The 15,592-nt window shown below is 40.4% G+C and overlaps 1 protein-coding gene across 1 annotated transcript in view; it reads right to left on the minus strand.

The window, feature by feature from the left end:
• mboat2a (membrane bound O-acyltransferase domain containing 2a) overlaps positions 1-15,592 on the minus strand; it is a 42,288-nt gene that overhangs the window by 9,757 nt on the left and 16,939 nt on the right. Inside the window, exons 2-5 of the mRNA XM_005723919.1 lie at positions 12,464-12,609; positions 7,655-7,732; positions 2,857-2,952; positions 742-797 (exon numbers count right to left, since the gene is read on the minus strand). Coding sequence (XP_005723976.1) covers positions 742-797; positions 2,857-2,952; positions 7,655-7,732; positions 12,464-12,609 — 376 coding nt within the window. The remainder of the gene's footprint in view (positions 1-741; positions 798-2,856; positions 2,953-7,654; positions 7,733-12,463; positions 12,610-15,592) is intronic.

Here is a 15,592-nt window from a genome sequence, read left to right on the forward strand (position 1 = left end):
CACACTATTCAAGTAAACATCATCCAAATTGTCATTAGACTGATGACTGTGTTCAGTCAGTACACTGAGGTGACTTAAGCCACCAAGTGGGCGCTAAACAGCTGTGAGTACCTCTCTGATACTCGGTTAGGTGTTCCTATTTTAAACATGATTTCACTTCTGGATCTTTATTTACTCCTCATTGGCACATGTGGTGTTTCAATTATATCAGCAAAGTCTCTATTTGTTCCAGGAGTGGAGGGAGAGTCAAATGCAGGTCAGCCACAGGAAGACAAATTGGACTTTTGCACGTCCACTAAAGTTGTGTTACCTTAAAAAAAACAAAGAAATAATCACAGGCTCTGCAGTATGTCACAATGTAACACGGGGCTGTTCCATCACATGTCTTGTCTTGACTTGACTTGACTTTTTGGACAGCACAAAAGCACAAAGTCTAGTTTAATTAGATTTGGGATTAAAGAAAGTCTTAACGGTTGAGGAGGGGGAAAAAAAACAATGCAAAGTTGGTCATTGCTCCATTATATAACTATGTTTATGCTCTCCTTCTGGTTCAGTAGCCCACTGTAGGAACTGACAACTGGCTCAGAAATGTGGCCATCTGATCTGTTTTCACACTCCAAAGAGAATTGAACTGACATTTTCACTTCTGTCACATCTGCCACTTCTTTTTTTCAAAGTATGCACACACACGCACGCACACTACACTGGAGACACACGGGCTTTAACGACACTTGTCCTTACCATCATGGATTTCAAATGCCATGCTGGTGATCTTCTGTGTGATAACCATCATGGGCCTAAAGACAGAGTAAACATTAAAAAAAAACCCAAACAGACCAAAAAACAAACACGCAGCACATTTAAGTCTCAGTGTTCTGACTTTAGGATACATACATTTCCTCATGCACTAAACCTTTGTCCTGAGTTTTCCTGCCTGGCTGCTATCCCGTATTCATTTAGCAACTATTGTTTGATATTTTATGTGGAATCTTCCAATAACAGTGCAAACACTGAGTGGTAGTATCTTCACAATGGCTAGTTTCCTCCAGGATAACGGCAGCCTTTATTAAACTTCCTGTTGTTGTTTTTTTCTCCAGTTCTGTGCTGGTCAGCCCTCCTTATCCCGACTTAATGGTATTCTCTATCAGTGCGGGATATGTATAAGCCTGAACTCAGAAAAACACAGCTCCTCTCCTGGTGCTTGCATCAGCACATTCTGGATTAATTTTATACATGAAAGCTGCTGGTGGCATGAAGTTGAGCTACAAACGGAAGAATAAGCCACAGGGTAGAGATTATTTGCTCTTTAAAGGCCAATTGGGTAAAAGTTGCAACTATGGGATGTTACTATGAGACTTAAGCCAATTTTTTTATTTTTTTTATTTTTTTTATCTTGCACGTTTTACGGATTAATATGTAAATGAGGCTTTATTTACCTATAGTACTGTGCAAAAGTCTTGAGCCACATGTCATTTCTTTATATTTTGGTAAGAAGAGAAATAGTTGCAGAGATTCATGGAAATGCAGTATATAAATACAAACAGTTTGTATAATACTAACCAGCCTGAAAGTCGATATTTGATAAGACCACCTTTATTCTTTAATAAAACCTAAATTCTCTTAGGCAAGCTTTCTTGATAGGTTTTTTAGGCCTGCAACGTTTTGCCCTCCACTTGTCCACGCACACACTGACCACCATGCCAAAATATTTCAAGTTTTCAGCTAATAGCTCTTTAGGAATCACCTTATTGATGCAAAACTACTATTTTATGCCTAACTGTCTCATCTTTTGGCATCAAGCATTTTTGCAGATTCAGCAAAGAAATTGGAAGAAATTGTGTATTTCTGCAAAAAGTGCAGAAATGTTTTTGTAATATGCAAAAAATGGATTAACTCAATAAATATGCACTACTACTCTAATTAAACCTATCTTAGACATTTCCCCTATTAGCCCGAAAGAAACATAGTAAGGAAACAAAATAGTCCAAAATCTGAATACTGGCCTTAAATAAAATTCCCTTTTTCCGAAGCACATTTGGCTGGGGTGGGAGGTACAATGACATTTAAGAAAACATGTGATTTTGACATTTTAAGCGAAAACAGAGGGACAACAGATGTAGCTGAAGGAGTGAAATCTCACAGAGGAAGTATGGCTTTGCATTAGGTTGCTTAGTAACTAGCCACCCCCAACCTGCTGGGAGTGCGGGCTGTGTGCTCAAACTGTCAGACTGTCTGGAGAAATGGGAACCAGCCACTTGGAACTGCAGTCCCTGCCGACGTCCTCGTGCGGACACAGATGAGCAGTGGGACTCAGTCTTGTATCCATTTAGCTCGAGTCACATCCAATATACGGCCGATTCTTATCGACGACTTCTCCTTTTAGCGTCATTTGTAGTCCATTTGGGATTCAAGCTCAATCACTGAAGGTCTTTAATGTTAAATTAAGGTCCAAAATATCTTAAAAGTGCACCGATTATGCCTCATTTTCTGTCATTTGGCAAAGTCTCAAATGTTGAGGTCAGCACACAAGTAATCCCCGTGAGCCAAACGTTCAGGCTTCAGTCTACTCAAAACACACAGTTTTCCTCAGACTTTAGAGAGGACAGAGAGGGGATTATTCTTAAAATTTGGTCAGCTCAGGCATACAGTTCACAGATGCCCCACACACCTGATCTTTAAACACACTGTATATGCAAGGGCTAGCCAATCAAACTGGGCTTAAAGAGAGCGTGGTCTTAAAAGGAAAGCATTCGAAATAGCTCGTTTCAGAAAATGGATAACTGATGGGCTGTACAACGAAAAGCATTCTTTTGAAATGTGAAAAATGAGGATGAAAGAGTTCTAGTGTTAGCTTACCCTGTGAAATCTGCAGAGTACATGCCGTAGTCAAAAACGTAGACCCGTGTGATTTGACACAATATCAAATAGCCCAGTGTTACAATGAAGCAGTATCTACACAGAAAAGAAGCAGAGAGAAAAAATTATTAGATTTTATCTGCATTTAAGTGACATTTAAAAAAAAGAAATAAAGTAGTAGTCACAAGAGTCAGACACAAAAACAGCTAAGAAACTTGGGTACGACTTGTTCTCAACTATTCAACATAGCAACGAGGAGCTTTTCAGACCAGCACCTTGATATGTGCAACATAAACAGTTCATTTTAGAGTTCTGGGGAGAAAAAAAAAACAACTTTCATCTCTTTGTTTTGATCTCTGTGGCTGAACAAAGATTTCCCCCCCCCCAACACAGCACAGTACGCAGTGGCCTCAGGAACAGAGCAGAACTATGCAGCGGGGGGGGGGGGGGTCGTAAACTGGACAAAAGGGCAGAGAAGGCTCCAGCAATGTGTCTCTGTCAGGGAGGGAAGACGGAGGACAACACGACCTTTCAAGACAAGGCCCAAAAACAGAGCAGCGCTAAAGGGTCTAACACAAAGCTGCTGCAGAGTCAGCTCAAGTCAAAGCTAGCCAGATAGCATCCCTCCGCTGTCAACAATAAGAGGATTGTGCCTCTCTGAGAAGCAATACAGCATACCAGCTACAACAATGCTGTGCTGGAGATAAGCCACAACGGGACCTCTTGATTCTCACAGCCTACTGTATCCAAGACGTCACCTGATATCTGCTGCCAAGCACGTATGAAACAAAATAAAAGAAGGCACTCGTACTTCTCCAGTATGAAACATTTGTATAGCTTTCAAGAGCCATTTCTCTAGAAGCAATCAAACACTACAATTGCACACTCCTATTAATCACAAAACCCTTAGAGGAGACAGACAAAGCACAGTAAACTGGTGATAATCACTGCGTAGTCCTTTTTTATTCTCAGAGATTTGTATACAGCCCACACTTGGCATCTCATCCGAGGGTATAAGCAGTTTACACAATATTCTTTCAGCATTCTGCACATATAGGAGACCAAACGGCTCTTTGCAATGTTGCTAAGATTCCCACACCGCTGCCTGTAGCTTTTTCAAAGCTGGTTTCATTATTCTCTTGCATAAATTGACAATATTCTGTCCGTCAGACGCTTTCACATAATATTTCTCAAGGCTTCATTCATACGTGGTCCAGAATTAACACCCACTAAGCAGTAGATTAGTAGGAAGACTCTGCATTTGGTCAGTAAATATTGGAGGGCTATCTGTCACACTGGCTGGTAAATACCGGTGGCAAGAAACAAATGCAATGAAATTATGTAATGACAAAACTCTTTACCCCTTGAAAACTTGCAAGGAGTAGATTAGTTTGTCCCCAAGAAAGTGTGAACGCCATATTATATCTGCTCCGTGTATCGTTGCACATGCGTCAGATGTGGTGAAAATATACACATTTTATTGAGCCCCCATACGGGGTTTTACAAAATGAGTGAAGTTAGAGAAGGCGGGGTCTCCCTGTGCAGCTATCCTTGGAAAAACCTGGAAACTATTTTTTGATGGTGGTCAACCTACATCTTTAATTATATATTCTGAGGTGTCATGACTCGTCATTATGGGTGCAGCGGAGGTCGTCAAGTGTTTGTCAGGGAAAGAGGTAAGCCACTGTTGCCTGAACAGTCATCCAGCATTGAATTAAAAACTGAAATCTGCATCTGCAGTCTGTCCTAGCTGGGGAAAAGAAGAGGGGTAAATCGTGAAGAGGTCGCCAGTCCATCACACAGCAGACACAAAGAGAATGACTACTAACGCTTATTCTGACACTGACAGCCGAGATAAAAATCACCAATTATCCGTGAGAGGCGGCAGGCGCACCTGGAGAAAGCCCACTTAAAACATATTACTGATGCGTTGGAGTGAGGTACATTGTTCAGTTGCACTGGCAGAAATTACACTCGCTTTTAACAAAAAGACTAGACTGTATGCAAGAAAGTGCACATTTAGTGATTTAGTGCAACACAAAAGGGAATTTTTCTTTTGACTCCACAAAAAAAAAAAAAAAAAAAAGGAAAAAAAAGGATCTTTATCAAAAACCCTAATTTTGCCAGGATCAGCACTCTGCAGTAGAAGTGTGCAGCCACATTTTATCAGTGAGGATGTGAACTATATATGCAGGACCGGCTATATTTGTACTGAGCCCAGTGGGGATCCTGTCTTATCATCACCTGATTTGTATTTGTGTAATTTACAGCTCAGAAGGGGGTGTTTCATTTCCACTCAAGGCATCAGATGGAGCCTGGAGACTAAAGCAGGCTGGTCTCCCGCTGTGGGACAGCGGTAGACAGGTCAAGCCACACTGGAGGTGCAGGTATGGATACAGTGCACGGTGTATATACAGAAATGAAAACTAAAAGTAGGCCAAGCAAATTTGAGGAAGTAATTCATACAAATGTCACCCTTAGATTTACAGTCAATTTAAAAAGAGATCAAATTTCCTTAACTCTGTTGGCTAGCACTGGAGCTACAGATGTTTAAAGGGTAGCAAAGTGGTTTCATGAACAGACGGATGCAACAGACTTGGATTCAGACCCTTTTTGGTCTTAATGACCACTCAATGCATGCTACACTATATTCGCCTTTTCCACACTTAAGTGCTTTACCTAGCTTGCATCCACCTACGCCCTATTTAGAGTTACCAATTACTGTGCATGTCTTTGGACTGTGGGAGGAAGTGAGAATATCCAGTAGAAACCTACAAGCACAGGGAGAATATGCATCATGCCAGTATCTCTTTACCTTTATGTTTTCCCCAAACAAATGACACATAAGTTCCAGACTTATGTGTCATTTGTTTGGTTTAGGTGAAGGTGCTGCCTGGTTAGAGAGTGTGCAGGTGGAAGGATACATTAAGTGCTCTTGGCTGGCTGTGAATTCTCTAGACTATACTCGATTCTCACAAGGGTTCAAGGTGACATCAAACTAGGGAGCTGGCAGGGCAAAGACCATTTGATATCAAATCAAACTGAAGTAGAAAATTGCGTTCTCACATATAGCTCAGGCCCACAGCTCATGTGTGAAAATGTCTCTTGAGGCCAGTAAAACAAATGAAAAAGAAAAGAAAAACACATAAAATAAAGAAAAACAACCCAATTGATTAAACAGCTTTAAGTAGCTACATGCTGTAAAAGAGCCAATTAGATACAATTACCTCATTTTAAGGCTCAAAAGCTGAAAACTATAAAGATCAGGTACCAACACATTTGCATCAAGACAGCAGTTTTTCTCTCATTTCTGTAGAAGTCTGACTTGTTACAATTCTTTTTTACTGCCAGTATCCCTGTAAGTGGGCTCTTTCATTACTCCGATAGCCTCTTTCATTAGTTACACTATATCTAACAATGTCACAGTTCTCCCTCTTTGCCGTCAACCAGCAGGCAGTGCTGTGTTCACGCTCGAGGCAAGTTGGAATGCATCTAGAACATTCCCCGTCTGCTTGCCACATCCAACAGGTGAGCCGTCAAAGACAGCAGGGAGCTGGGAGTGAAAGAGATCTGGAGCTCACGTGACGAATAGTACAAAATATGATGCCAACAACTAAACAAAGCACCTCTAGTCAGACTACAGCTAGACTTGGGTTCGATCCACACTTAGACCCAAAAAGCTGTCATACTGAGCTCCCTGTATGCTTGACCTTCCTCACTGTATGTTGTGTATGTGTTCGTTAGATTTCCCCATCTTTCACAGATGGCAGCTGAAATCCAGGATGTCATTTATGTCCCCTTCTATGGATTGGCTTTTTTTTTTTTTTTATACACTGGAGAATATTGTCGATTTGCCCTCAGTGTTTTCATGGCAGGTTGAAGTTTCACAGTGGAAAAAAAAATTTGTGTATTTAGCTTTATAATAATTCACTGCAAGCCTCCATTAAAGGGGACAAAAGATTATTTCCTTAGGTTGATTACTGCAGACATGTTTTTGAAAAAAAGAAAAGAGGGCGTTAAGGTAAACGTTTGACCAGTGGCACACTTTTATGTGTTGAGATATTTTAAAGTTTACATAAGCTGCTATGTTAGAAATAGTTCAAAGAACAAAGGTTGCGATCTAAAGTTCAGACTGACGTGTCTAGCCACTTGGCACAAACCCACAGCTCGATCTCAGCTTATTAGACTGATAATAACTAATTTGTTATGTAAAAAATATAATGCGGGTGAAGGTTTCATAAGTGTTACCGCAAGAGGGAGTGGACTGCACTTATGTACCAACCTGCAAAGACACAACACCGGGCTACAAAGGACAATAAGAGTTGAACCTCTTGCAAAGGGTGATGCATGTCAAAACGTGTTACTCATCTAGTTAACCAAAGTTGTCATTTCCATTCTGTCACTGGGTTTGGAGCCTTTTCTTTCTGAGAGCAGCTGTTGTGATGAATATTTCCTTAGTATCTATTTAGAGCGATCTTCCCAGGGGGAAACATCCAATGTTCACACCTGCACTCATAACCTTGAATTCTAGCAAAAATAACATCTAAGCTAATGTGAATATGCCTGTGCGTCTGAGTGTGTGTGTTTGTCTTCATGAGGCATGGACACAGATGGAAGCCCGGGAGCAGAATCAGTATCAGTGTGACTTAGGCCTATGAGCCCTAAACAGATAAAGCACATGAAGACTTAAAACAGTCCATTAATGACAAGATACAAGTGCAGCAAACTTCAAGTTTTGGTTTCAGGGTTTATTAAATCAAACAGATTTTTTTTATAGGTTTGTGAGTTTTCTTCTTACTTGTGCATGTTCTCCAGCCCAGCAAACACCATCACACTGTAAGACAGGCCACTCTGGACCAGGAAATGAAGGGAATACCTGTAGAGAGACAGATACCACAAATAATAAATACCACTGTTTATTTATCTACCTGTATAGTTGTAAGGAAGAGGAAATTACAGCATTACAAAGCATAGGCACACCAGCAACCATGTGAGGACAGACCTTTGTAACTAGTAAAGTGTCATCTTTAGTCACAGGGCAGGGAATGTGACCATAACATCACACTATGTTCTTAATTAACATGTTAGTAACAGCACGTACTAACAAGATATTAAACCAACTCTGCCATATATCCACCTCTCTCCCTTTGTGCAGTGGCAGCAGCTACCGGATGGATCTTTGAAGGGCGCAGTGTGTGATCCTACAGACGTCAAGCCCTCCAGGAGAGGAGAGATGTCACAGTGTGTTAGCTGTGACTCAACAAAGACAACACGTCTATCAGGGCTGGCGAGGAACAAGAGATCATAGGGGTGGGTGAATGGAATTAACTGAAAATACAAGGGTTAAGAGTCCAAGAGGGGAAAAGGCAATAAAATTCTTATACAAAGAGACTCCAACCAGTTTGCCTGAAACGTACTAAATAATCAGTTCCAAATGTTTGTCCAGCAGCATTGAGGAAAAAGCGTATGTTTCTGGCAGAGAGGAAATGCAACCTAAAAGAAACCAGTCAGCCTGGAGCATTTGGAAGGAAGCTCCTTTAAGACCAGCAGTCGAGGGCTCTAACACAGAGCAGCAGCAGAATGTCTGTGTGCTATGAAAGCCATGACGAATGCCCCCCTGAATAAAAGCATACACCCAAAAAAAAAAAAAAAAAAAAAAAACCCCAAAAAACTATTGATGCATTCATGCATTTAATGCCCTTTCCTTCCTCTACATTACATGTTTATCACCAATTCCACTTGTCAAGTTCAACCTTTTTACCCTGTGATTAGCGGCTAATTCAGTCTCAGCAACATAAAACACTTAACTGGGAATACTGAGCCAAGTACAATAAATGCTATATATTACCTCCATAAAACGTATCTTCTTAATGACATTTCTATGGGTGTATAGTCTTTTTATTACCTACTAATTACTGCAGACAATAAAACTCTTTGGCGGGCGCTCACAGAGGTAAATATCAAATAGTGACTATTTGGCACCTTTGTGCTAAAATAGACGACTGGTTTTGGCCAGAAAAAATGAAGTTTGCTCACATCTCTTGTGTTGTCGGACTAAGTCGGTGTTTCACTTCCTTTATAACTACACTTCCCCTGTTGCCAGTATCTGATGATAAGTTCCACAGCCTTGCTTGAGACGACTTTTCCAAGTAGCCTGTGGTTGAAGACATAGTCAAATGCTGTTCATTTACAAAAATAAATTTAAGTCCACTTGGGACCGTTATTGCCACGGGGCCTTGTGATTTAGAAATTGCAGTGCATCCACATGGATAACCACAGCCTGTGTTTTGCCTGAATTTTGAAAACATCTGTGGTTGCCAGCTTCAAAACTTACATTAAACTGATTAGGCTGCCAGATATAATATGTCCACACATCTCCTTCAGGATTTTCTGGTACAGAGCAGAATTCATAAGTCTATTAATTATAGCAAGTCATTCAGATCCTAAAGCTTCAAAGCAGCTCCAGACCATCACACTACAACCACCGTGTTTGACTGTTGGTACGATGTTCTTTTTATGTTAGTTTTACTCCAGATGTGACATGACTCACACCTTCCAGAAAGTTAAATTTGTATCTCATCAGTTCTCAGAATACCATCCCATTGTGCTTTTGGCAAATGTGAGATGAGCCTTTGAGTTCTTTTTGGTCAGCATTGGTTTTCTCCTTGTAACACTCCCATGGATCCCATTCTGTTTCTTAAGGTTGAATCATCAACACCAACCTTAACTGAGACTAGTAAGACGTACAGTTGTTCCAGGTTCTTCTGTGACCTCCTGGATGAATTGTCGATGCACTGTTGGAGTGATTTTCATAGGTTGTTCAGTCCTGTAAAGGTTCCCTACTGTTCCATGGTTTCTCCATTTGTGTACAGTGGCTCTCACTGTGGTCGGCTGGAGTCCCATAGCTGTACAAATGGCTTTGTAACCCTTTCCAGACTGACAGATGTTGATGATTTTCTATTTTGGTTCTATTTTTGGATAACGTTTTTCCCTTAATAAATGAAATCATCATTTTAAAATACTAAAGGCCACTAGTGCTACCCCTCACCCTCCACGTAGATGCACCTGTGGTCTAAGTTTGAAGTTTCTAGGTGACTTTCTTCTTGAGTTCTTGGATTCACAAGTGTTTTAAGAAAACTTGACCTCTGACCTTGCAGTCATATGACCTTGACTTTGAAGTCAGGGTCACAGAGAATCAAACAGATTTCTAGTAGTGGCACCAATAGCATCAATTTGAGAATGTTCACAAAGTTGGGTTACCATGCCAACCACCCTCCCACCAGGCTGACAACATCCATCAGCTTTGGTTATCCTTGTCTAACATTAACATTTGTTTGATGATCTGAAACATTTAAGTGTGGCAAATATCCAAAAGAAACCAAAACAAATACTTTTTCATGTCACTGTACATAAAGAGAGTGTTTCTGATACTATATGATTGACTATCATCCATCTGCAGCTTGGTGTCAGCTCAGTCATGCAGCATAAACAGTCTGTTGGTAAAGTGACATAAGACCCCATCGGTGTGATGATCAGATAACACTTTATCTGGCTATCACTTTCTCACTTGCTGTGCAGCTTGAAGTCTGATTAGGAGGAAACAAGTGTTTCCTGTGTTTGCTATATATGCACACGCACGCACACAGTGGCACTGTGCCAGAGGTACAGTAGATGGTCTAATACAGGACAACAGCTTCCTAATGAGACAGCAGTTACTACCCAATCGATTACTTTGCTTTGGCATGAAGGGCTGTGAAGGTAGTGGCAGAAGTGACAAGGGAGTGCAAAGACGATGGCAGGCAAACAGCAGGCAAACAAATGAGTACAGAATTCAAAAAAAGCCCGGAATAACGAATGAGGCAATCGTACTATCAAACCTAACCTCCGAACAACCACCGACAAATATGCAGGAAGTCTGGTTTCATTTTTGGTATAGTAACATCAACACAAATAAACTACAATAATCAGGCCATAGGCAGACCAAAGAGTGTCACTGTGGTATTCAGTTTAACTGATTATTTGGTTTCTTTGCACGCTAACAGATTTTTACTAGTGTTTGACGAGCATTTTAGTAGTTTTAGCAACAATCTTATTGTATATGAGCACGACACTTGAGGGTTATCATTCATTGTAAACCATTTGTGTGCAGTAGAGGTAGTAGGGTAAGAATTTTCTTAAAGCAACAGAGTAAAAACCAGCAGTGACATTTTGTTTTTCACACCTATAGTTTGTTTACTCTAGTGTGAATCAGCTGATGAATTTGTTAACTTTTAATCTCTCTCCCTTGTTTGGTTTCTCTTCACACAAAGAAAAATCCAAGTGCACTCCAAGCGAACCAAAATTCATCACTACAAACCACGTGAAAATGTTCTAGACTACTGGAGAACACGGAGCGTTTACGTTCATTTTGTGGTTAGTTGGTAGCTTATACGAACCTTTGCACATCTGTAGTGCATTGCTGCATCTTGGAGGAAAAAGCAGACGTGGCTTTGGGAAGTTGTTTTAGTTCAACCTTGTAACGTACACCTGGTAGCTTGTTAGGATCAAGGTCAAATCACATTCACGCCATAAATGAACCGCTGTGAAATTCATTTTGAAACGCACTGAGACCACTTCCTCAAAGGGTCTTGGTGCAATTGTTTTGGTCAGCACCAGGGTGTGATTACTGTGTTCACACCTGCATAAATGAAATGCACCAACAGGAAAATGAACCAGAGTTCAATTTAAACAGAATAAACACTGCAGGTGATTAAGAAATTCAAATAGACCAGAAAACGACATTGGAAAGAAAGCCATCAGAGAGGTTTCTTTTTAAAACCAATCTCCTTCTTTGCCATTTGGCACCATTTGGCATCTCTACACTCAAGTAGATTCTGACCTGCTTGCACAGATCCAAAATGCCCTGGACACACCAGGTTAAAAAAAAATAAAAAATTATGTGCGTGTGTGTAAGGGGGTGCACGAAAAGCCAAAACAACGCCAAGGCGCACCTCAAGTTGTGACTTAACGTTTGGCACGCATTCATATTTACAAGGACAACAAAGGCCAACGGAAACCATGACACTGGAAAATGGGTACTGCTGCAAGAGGGATGAAATCCAAAATGGTTTGGGAGTCGAGCTTTTTTTGGCTTAATTTCTGTGACAGACGAAACCCAAACAAGAAGCAAATGTGGGTGTCTGTGTCACTATTTTTAAAAGCTGACTTTCTATCAAAACGACTTGTTTTGATAGAAAGTCACTACCTACGTGTAAAAATGAATGCTAGTTTAGGAAAACCAGCAGAGGGTGAACTGTTCACGTACGTCCTGATTTAGGAAGAAGCATTCTGGGAAATGTAGAAAAATAACTTAAGTAGAAATGAACACTTCATTACATAACATTTCTTGTATTATATAACATTACATAACATACTATATACTGATAATTGAACCATAAGTAAAGTCAAATAAAAAGCACATAGCCATAACATGAAACTGGGACATGCCCTCTGTTTGCAGGAAAACAAAGTCACTAAAGTGATAATGTAGGAAGGAAGGTTGGAGCAGAGTCTGAAAGCACACTGATGACAAGAACAGAGCTGCGGGATAAACAGAGGGGTGACTCACCAGCCAAAGCAGAAGAGAGCCAAGTAGAAGCCCAAAAGAGTGGCCACCACATGTCTGATGAAGGGACTGGTCTTACTGGGATGAAGGTAGATCCGAAACCAAACAGCCATCAGTAGGGCAAACAGCTGACATGCCACAAAGTTAACCTGCGCACAGAGACACAGTAATGAATGATAAAAATGTATGCTTTCTCTGCGTATCACTTGCATATGAAAGATTATAGTAGAAGACACTGAGCATAAAACAAAGGTGTGGTCCACCTTGTGCAATTAAATTGTCTCTAATAGTGAAAAATAAAGCAAAAAATATCCATCTATTTATGAAAACATTAATATAATATGAGTCTGACAGGTCATAGCTGGGTTGGAGGGTGTTAGAGTGGGTGTTTGAGACCTTGTTTCATCTCCTAATGTCTCCAAATGGCACAGCAAAGAGGCTTTACACCAGTCAATAGTGAGATTGACTGAATCCAATGGGAGGGGGCAAAGGAAACCTCTCAGTTTGATTAGTAACACCAAACACAGGTGGAAGATAGAAAAGAGATTCTTATACGGTATTGATCCATCTGGATTTTGCTATATCAAGGCTATTTGACACAATTGTGACAACAGCCCAAGCTAACCTTGTAATAATTGTTTGACTCACACTGTCTGTTAGGGCTGCACGATTTTGCATAAAATGAGAATCACGATTTTTTTTGCTTAGAATTGAGATCACGATTCTCTCACGATTTTCTTCTCCAATATAAATATTTATTGCACTTATTAACTGCACATCAACTTCGTAACAGTTGAGACAGAACATGAAAACAATAAATAAACATAACAAAACAATAAATGTCTCACATTTTGTCATTGAAGCAAAACGTTGTACTGCTTGAAATTCCGTCTCCACCGTTGCTCGACACTGCGTGTATAGAGCAGGTAGTGCAACAATAGAAAAATAGTTGCACTGTGTAGCGTTTGTCTAGGGTGTTGATAATTTTCATAAATCCCTCGCTTTGCACAGTGTTGATGGGAGCCATATCTTTGGTCAGGTGATAAGTGATAGCCTCTGTAATTTCTTTGTGCCTGCGGGAGTTCGACGGGTATAGGGAAGCGCTGTATAAGGTTCCCGTTATTGATGTTTGGGTGGTTGACAGGGACGGATTTTCTCCTGTCACTTTCTTGGCCTTACAGCTTCGTCTCTCCGTTGTTTTTTCCCTGCCAGCTGGCTTCTGTATCACGTGGTATAAGGCTCCGCCCTTGTCATTTGCTGAGCAGGAAGAGTGAGTGCTTGTTTTCATGCAAATTATGTCCCGGATCAAAATGCGGTACAATCGTCATCTTTTTTCCTTTTTTTTTTTTTAAAATCGTTGTGATTTAGAAATGAGATCGCACATAAGTATGAATTGAGATCGCGATTTTCTAACGATTAATTGTGCAGCCCTACTGTCTGTCATCATTATATTTCAAGTAGTTTTGGAAGTGTTGACATGTCTTTCAGTATACAAAGAGGTGAGTAAGGATCTATGATCATTTTGACATGTGCAGGCAACACTGAACTATTTTACGCAGTGTAAATCCTCGTGTGTCATATACCGGTACAGAAAACTAAATAATCTTTTCATGTGTGCTGTAAAACCTCTCACCACACTACACAAACGCTACATGAACATGCCTAAAACATTATGAGAAAGGACATTTATTTTATTGACACATATCTTGCAAACATCTCATAGGGTTTTCCCTAAAATTACTATTGAGGCAGTGCATCTGAGCCAAATAAACAATAAAAAGCTAACTGTTCCCTATCATGTTTTGTTGTCCCACGCTGAAGCCTTTCCTCTTTGTCTGACACACGCAGCAGGGCAGCAAAGAGGCAAGCCCAGGCGAAGTGAAGATTTTACAACACAGCTTAAGTACGTGCAATCAGCCTTCACAACAGAGTCTTTTACAGTACTTTATTAAATCACCTTTATCAAGATTAAACAGAGAATATGAATTGTTCCGCACAAGTTATAAGAAAAGCTCTGCACGTAGTGTTACTGGTAACTTAATGTGCCAATTATCTTCACATAGCTGAATCTTCCAAAGCTAGTCGTGGGCCAAGACAGCAGTCGATCCCCTCTGGCAAGGTGACAAAGAATGACTGATGCTTATGTAGCCTGCAGGGACCATGTGTTTTGTGAAAGACTTTCAGTCTAAAACCCCTTGGACTTGACCTCTGTTAATACTGATGAATTTATGGGCTCAGTCACACACTTCAAGGCAGAACACTTTAGGTCCATTTTGTATAAGTTTCATAAAGCCATTCACCATCAACACCAAGATGATGATGGCAAAAACACTCATCAAGGCTTCATAAAGAGACTTCACTAACAGTGGGTAACATCATTTATACAGTCTATGGTCCTTCAATGTTTTTAAACTCAATGGTTTTCCATGTCTTAAATATTATTGTGTTCATTGACATTTCACTTTTTTTTTTCCATTCCATCCATGTTTCTTTTTTTTTTTTTCTAAACAGTGATTATCTTAAAAACTATTTTTAAAATAGAAATAAAGAAGAGGATGACAGTATAGCTAGCTAGAAGCTTTACTGTGAATATGGGGAGAAGAAAGAACCACCACACCCTCACCTCTGCAACCTCAGAACCTAACCTTATGATATCTTTAATAATAGTTTTTCTATAACATCATACGTTTTCTGCAATATAGAAGCATGTCATTGCACATTGCACAGGCCTATTCCACATACACTCTCACAAATGCAAAGCAGAAGGCTGCACGGTAACTTCTTTATTGCCTCTCCAAGTCCATCTCTGCCCTCAGCCTCCTTTGGCAGATGCAAATGAACTACAGATACAAAACAAATTTCAAACATCAGTACATTGTAAAGGGAAACAGACTGTTAAGCACTAAGCCCACATTTGTTTGATGTCACGTTAAGCGATGCATGTCTGAATACATGACAGCCCGCCAATGTATATAGGTCATGTTAACAGATCCGTCTGGCCAGTGAACAGTAAAAGACAAGCAACACCATGAGCGCCATCCATTATCTATGGATCCTGCATGATTGATGAGAGAGAAAGGGAGAGGGACAGATATAGCCCTAAGTACTAAAGCCCTCGTGTCTGCAGGGCTA

This window comes from Pundamilia nyererei, unplaced genomic scaffold (genome assembly GCF_000239375.1).
Source record: "Pundamilia nyererei isolate P.nyererei 1_Seehausen unplaced genomic scaffold, PunNye1.0 scaffold00010, whole genome shotgun sequence".
Classification (NCBI taxonomy): domain Eukaryota; kingdom Metazoa; phylum Chordata; class Actinopteri; order Cichliformes; family Cichlidae; genus Pundamilia; species Pundamilia nyererei.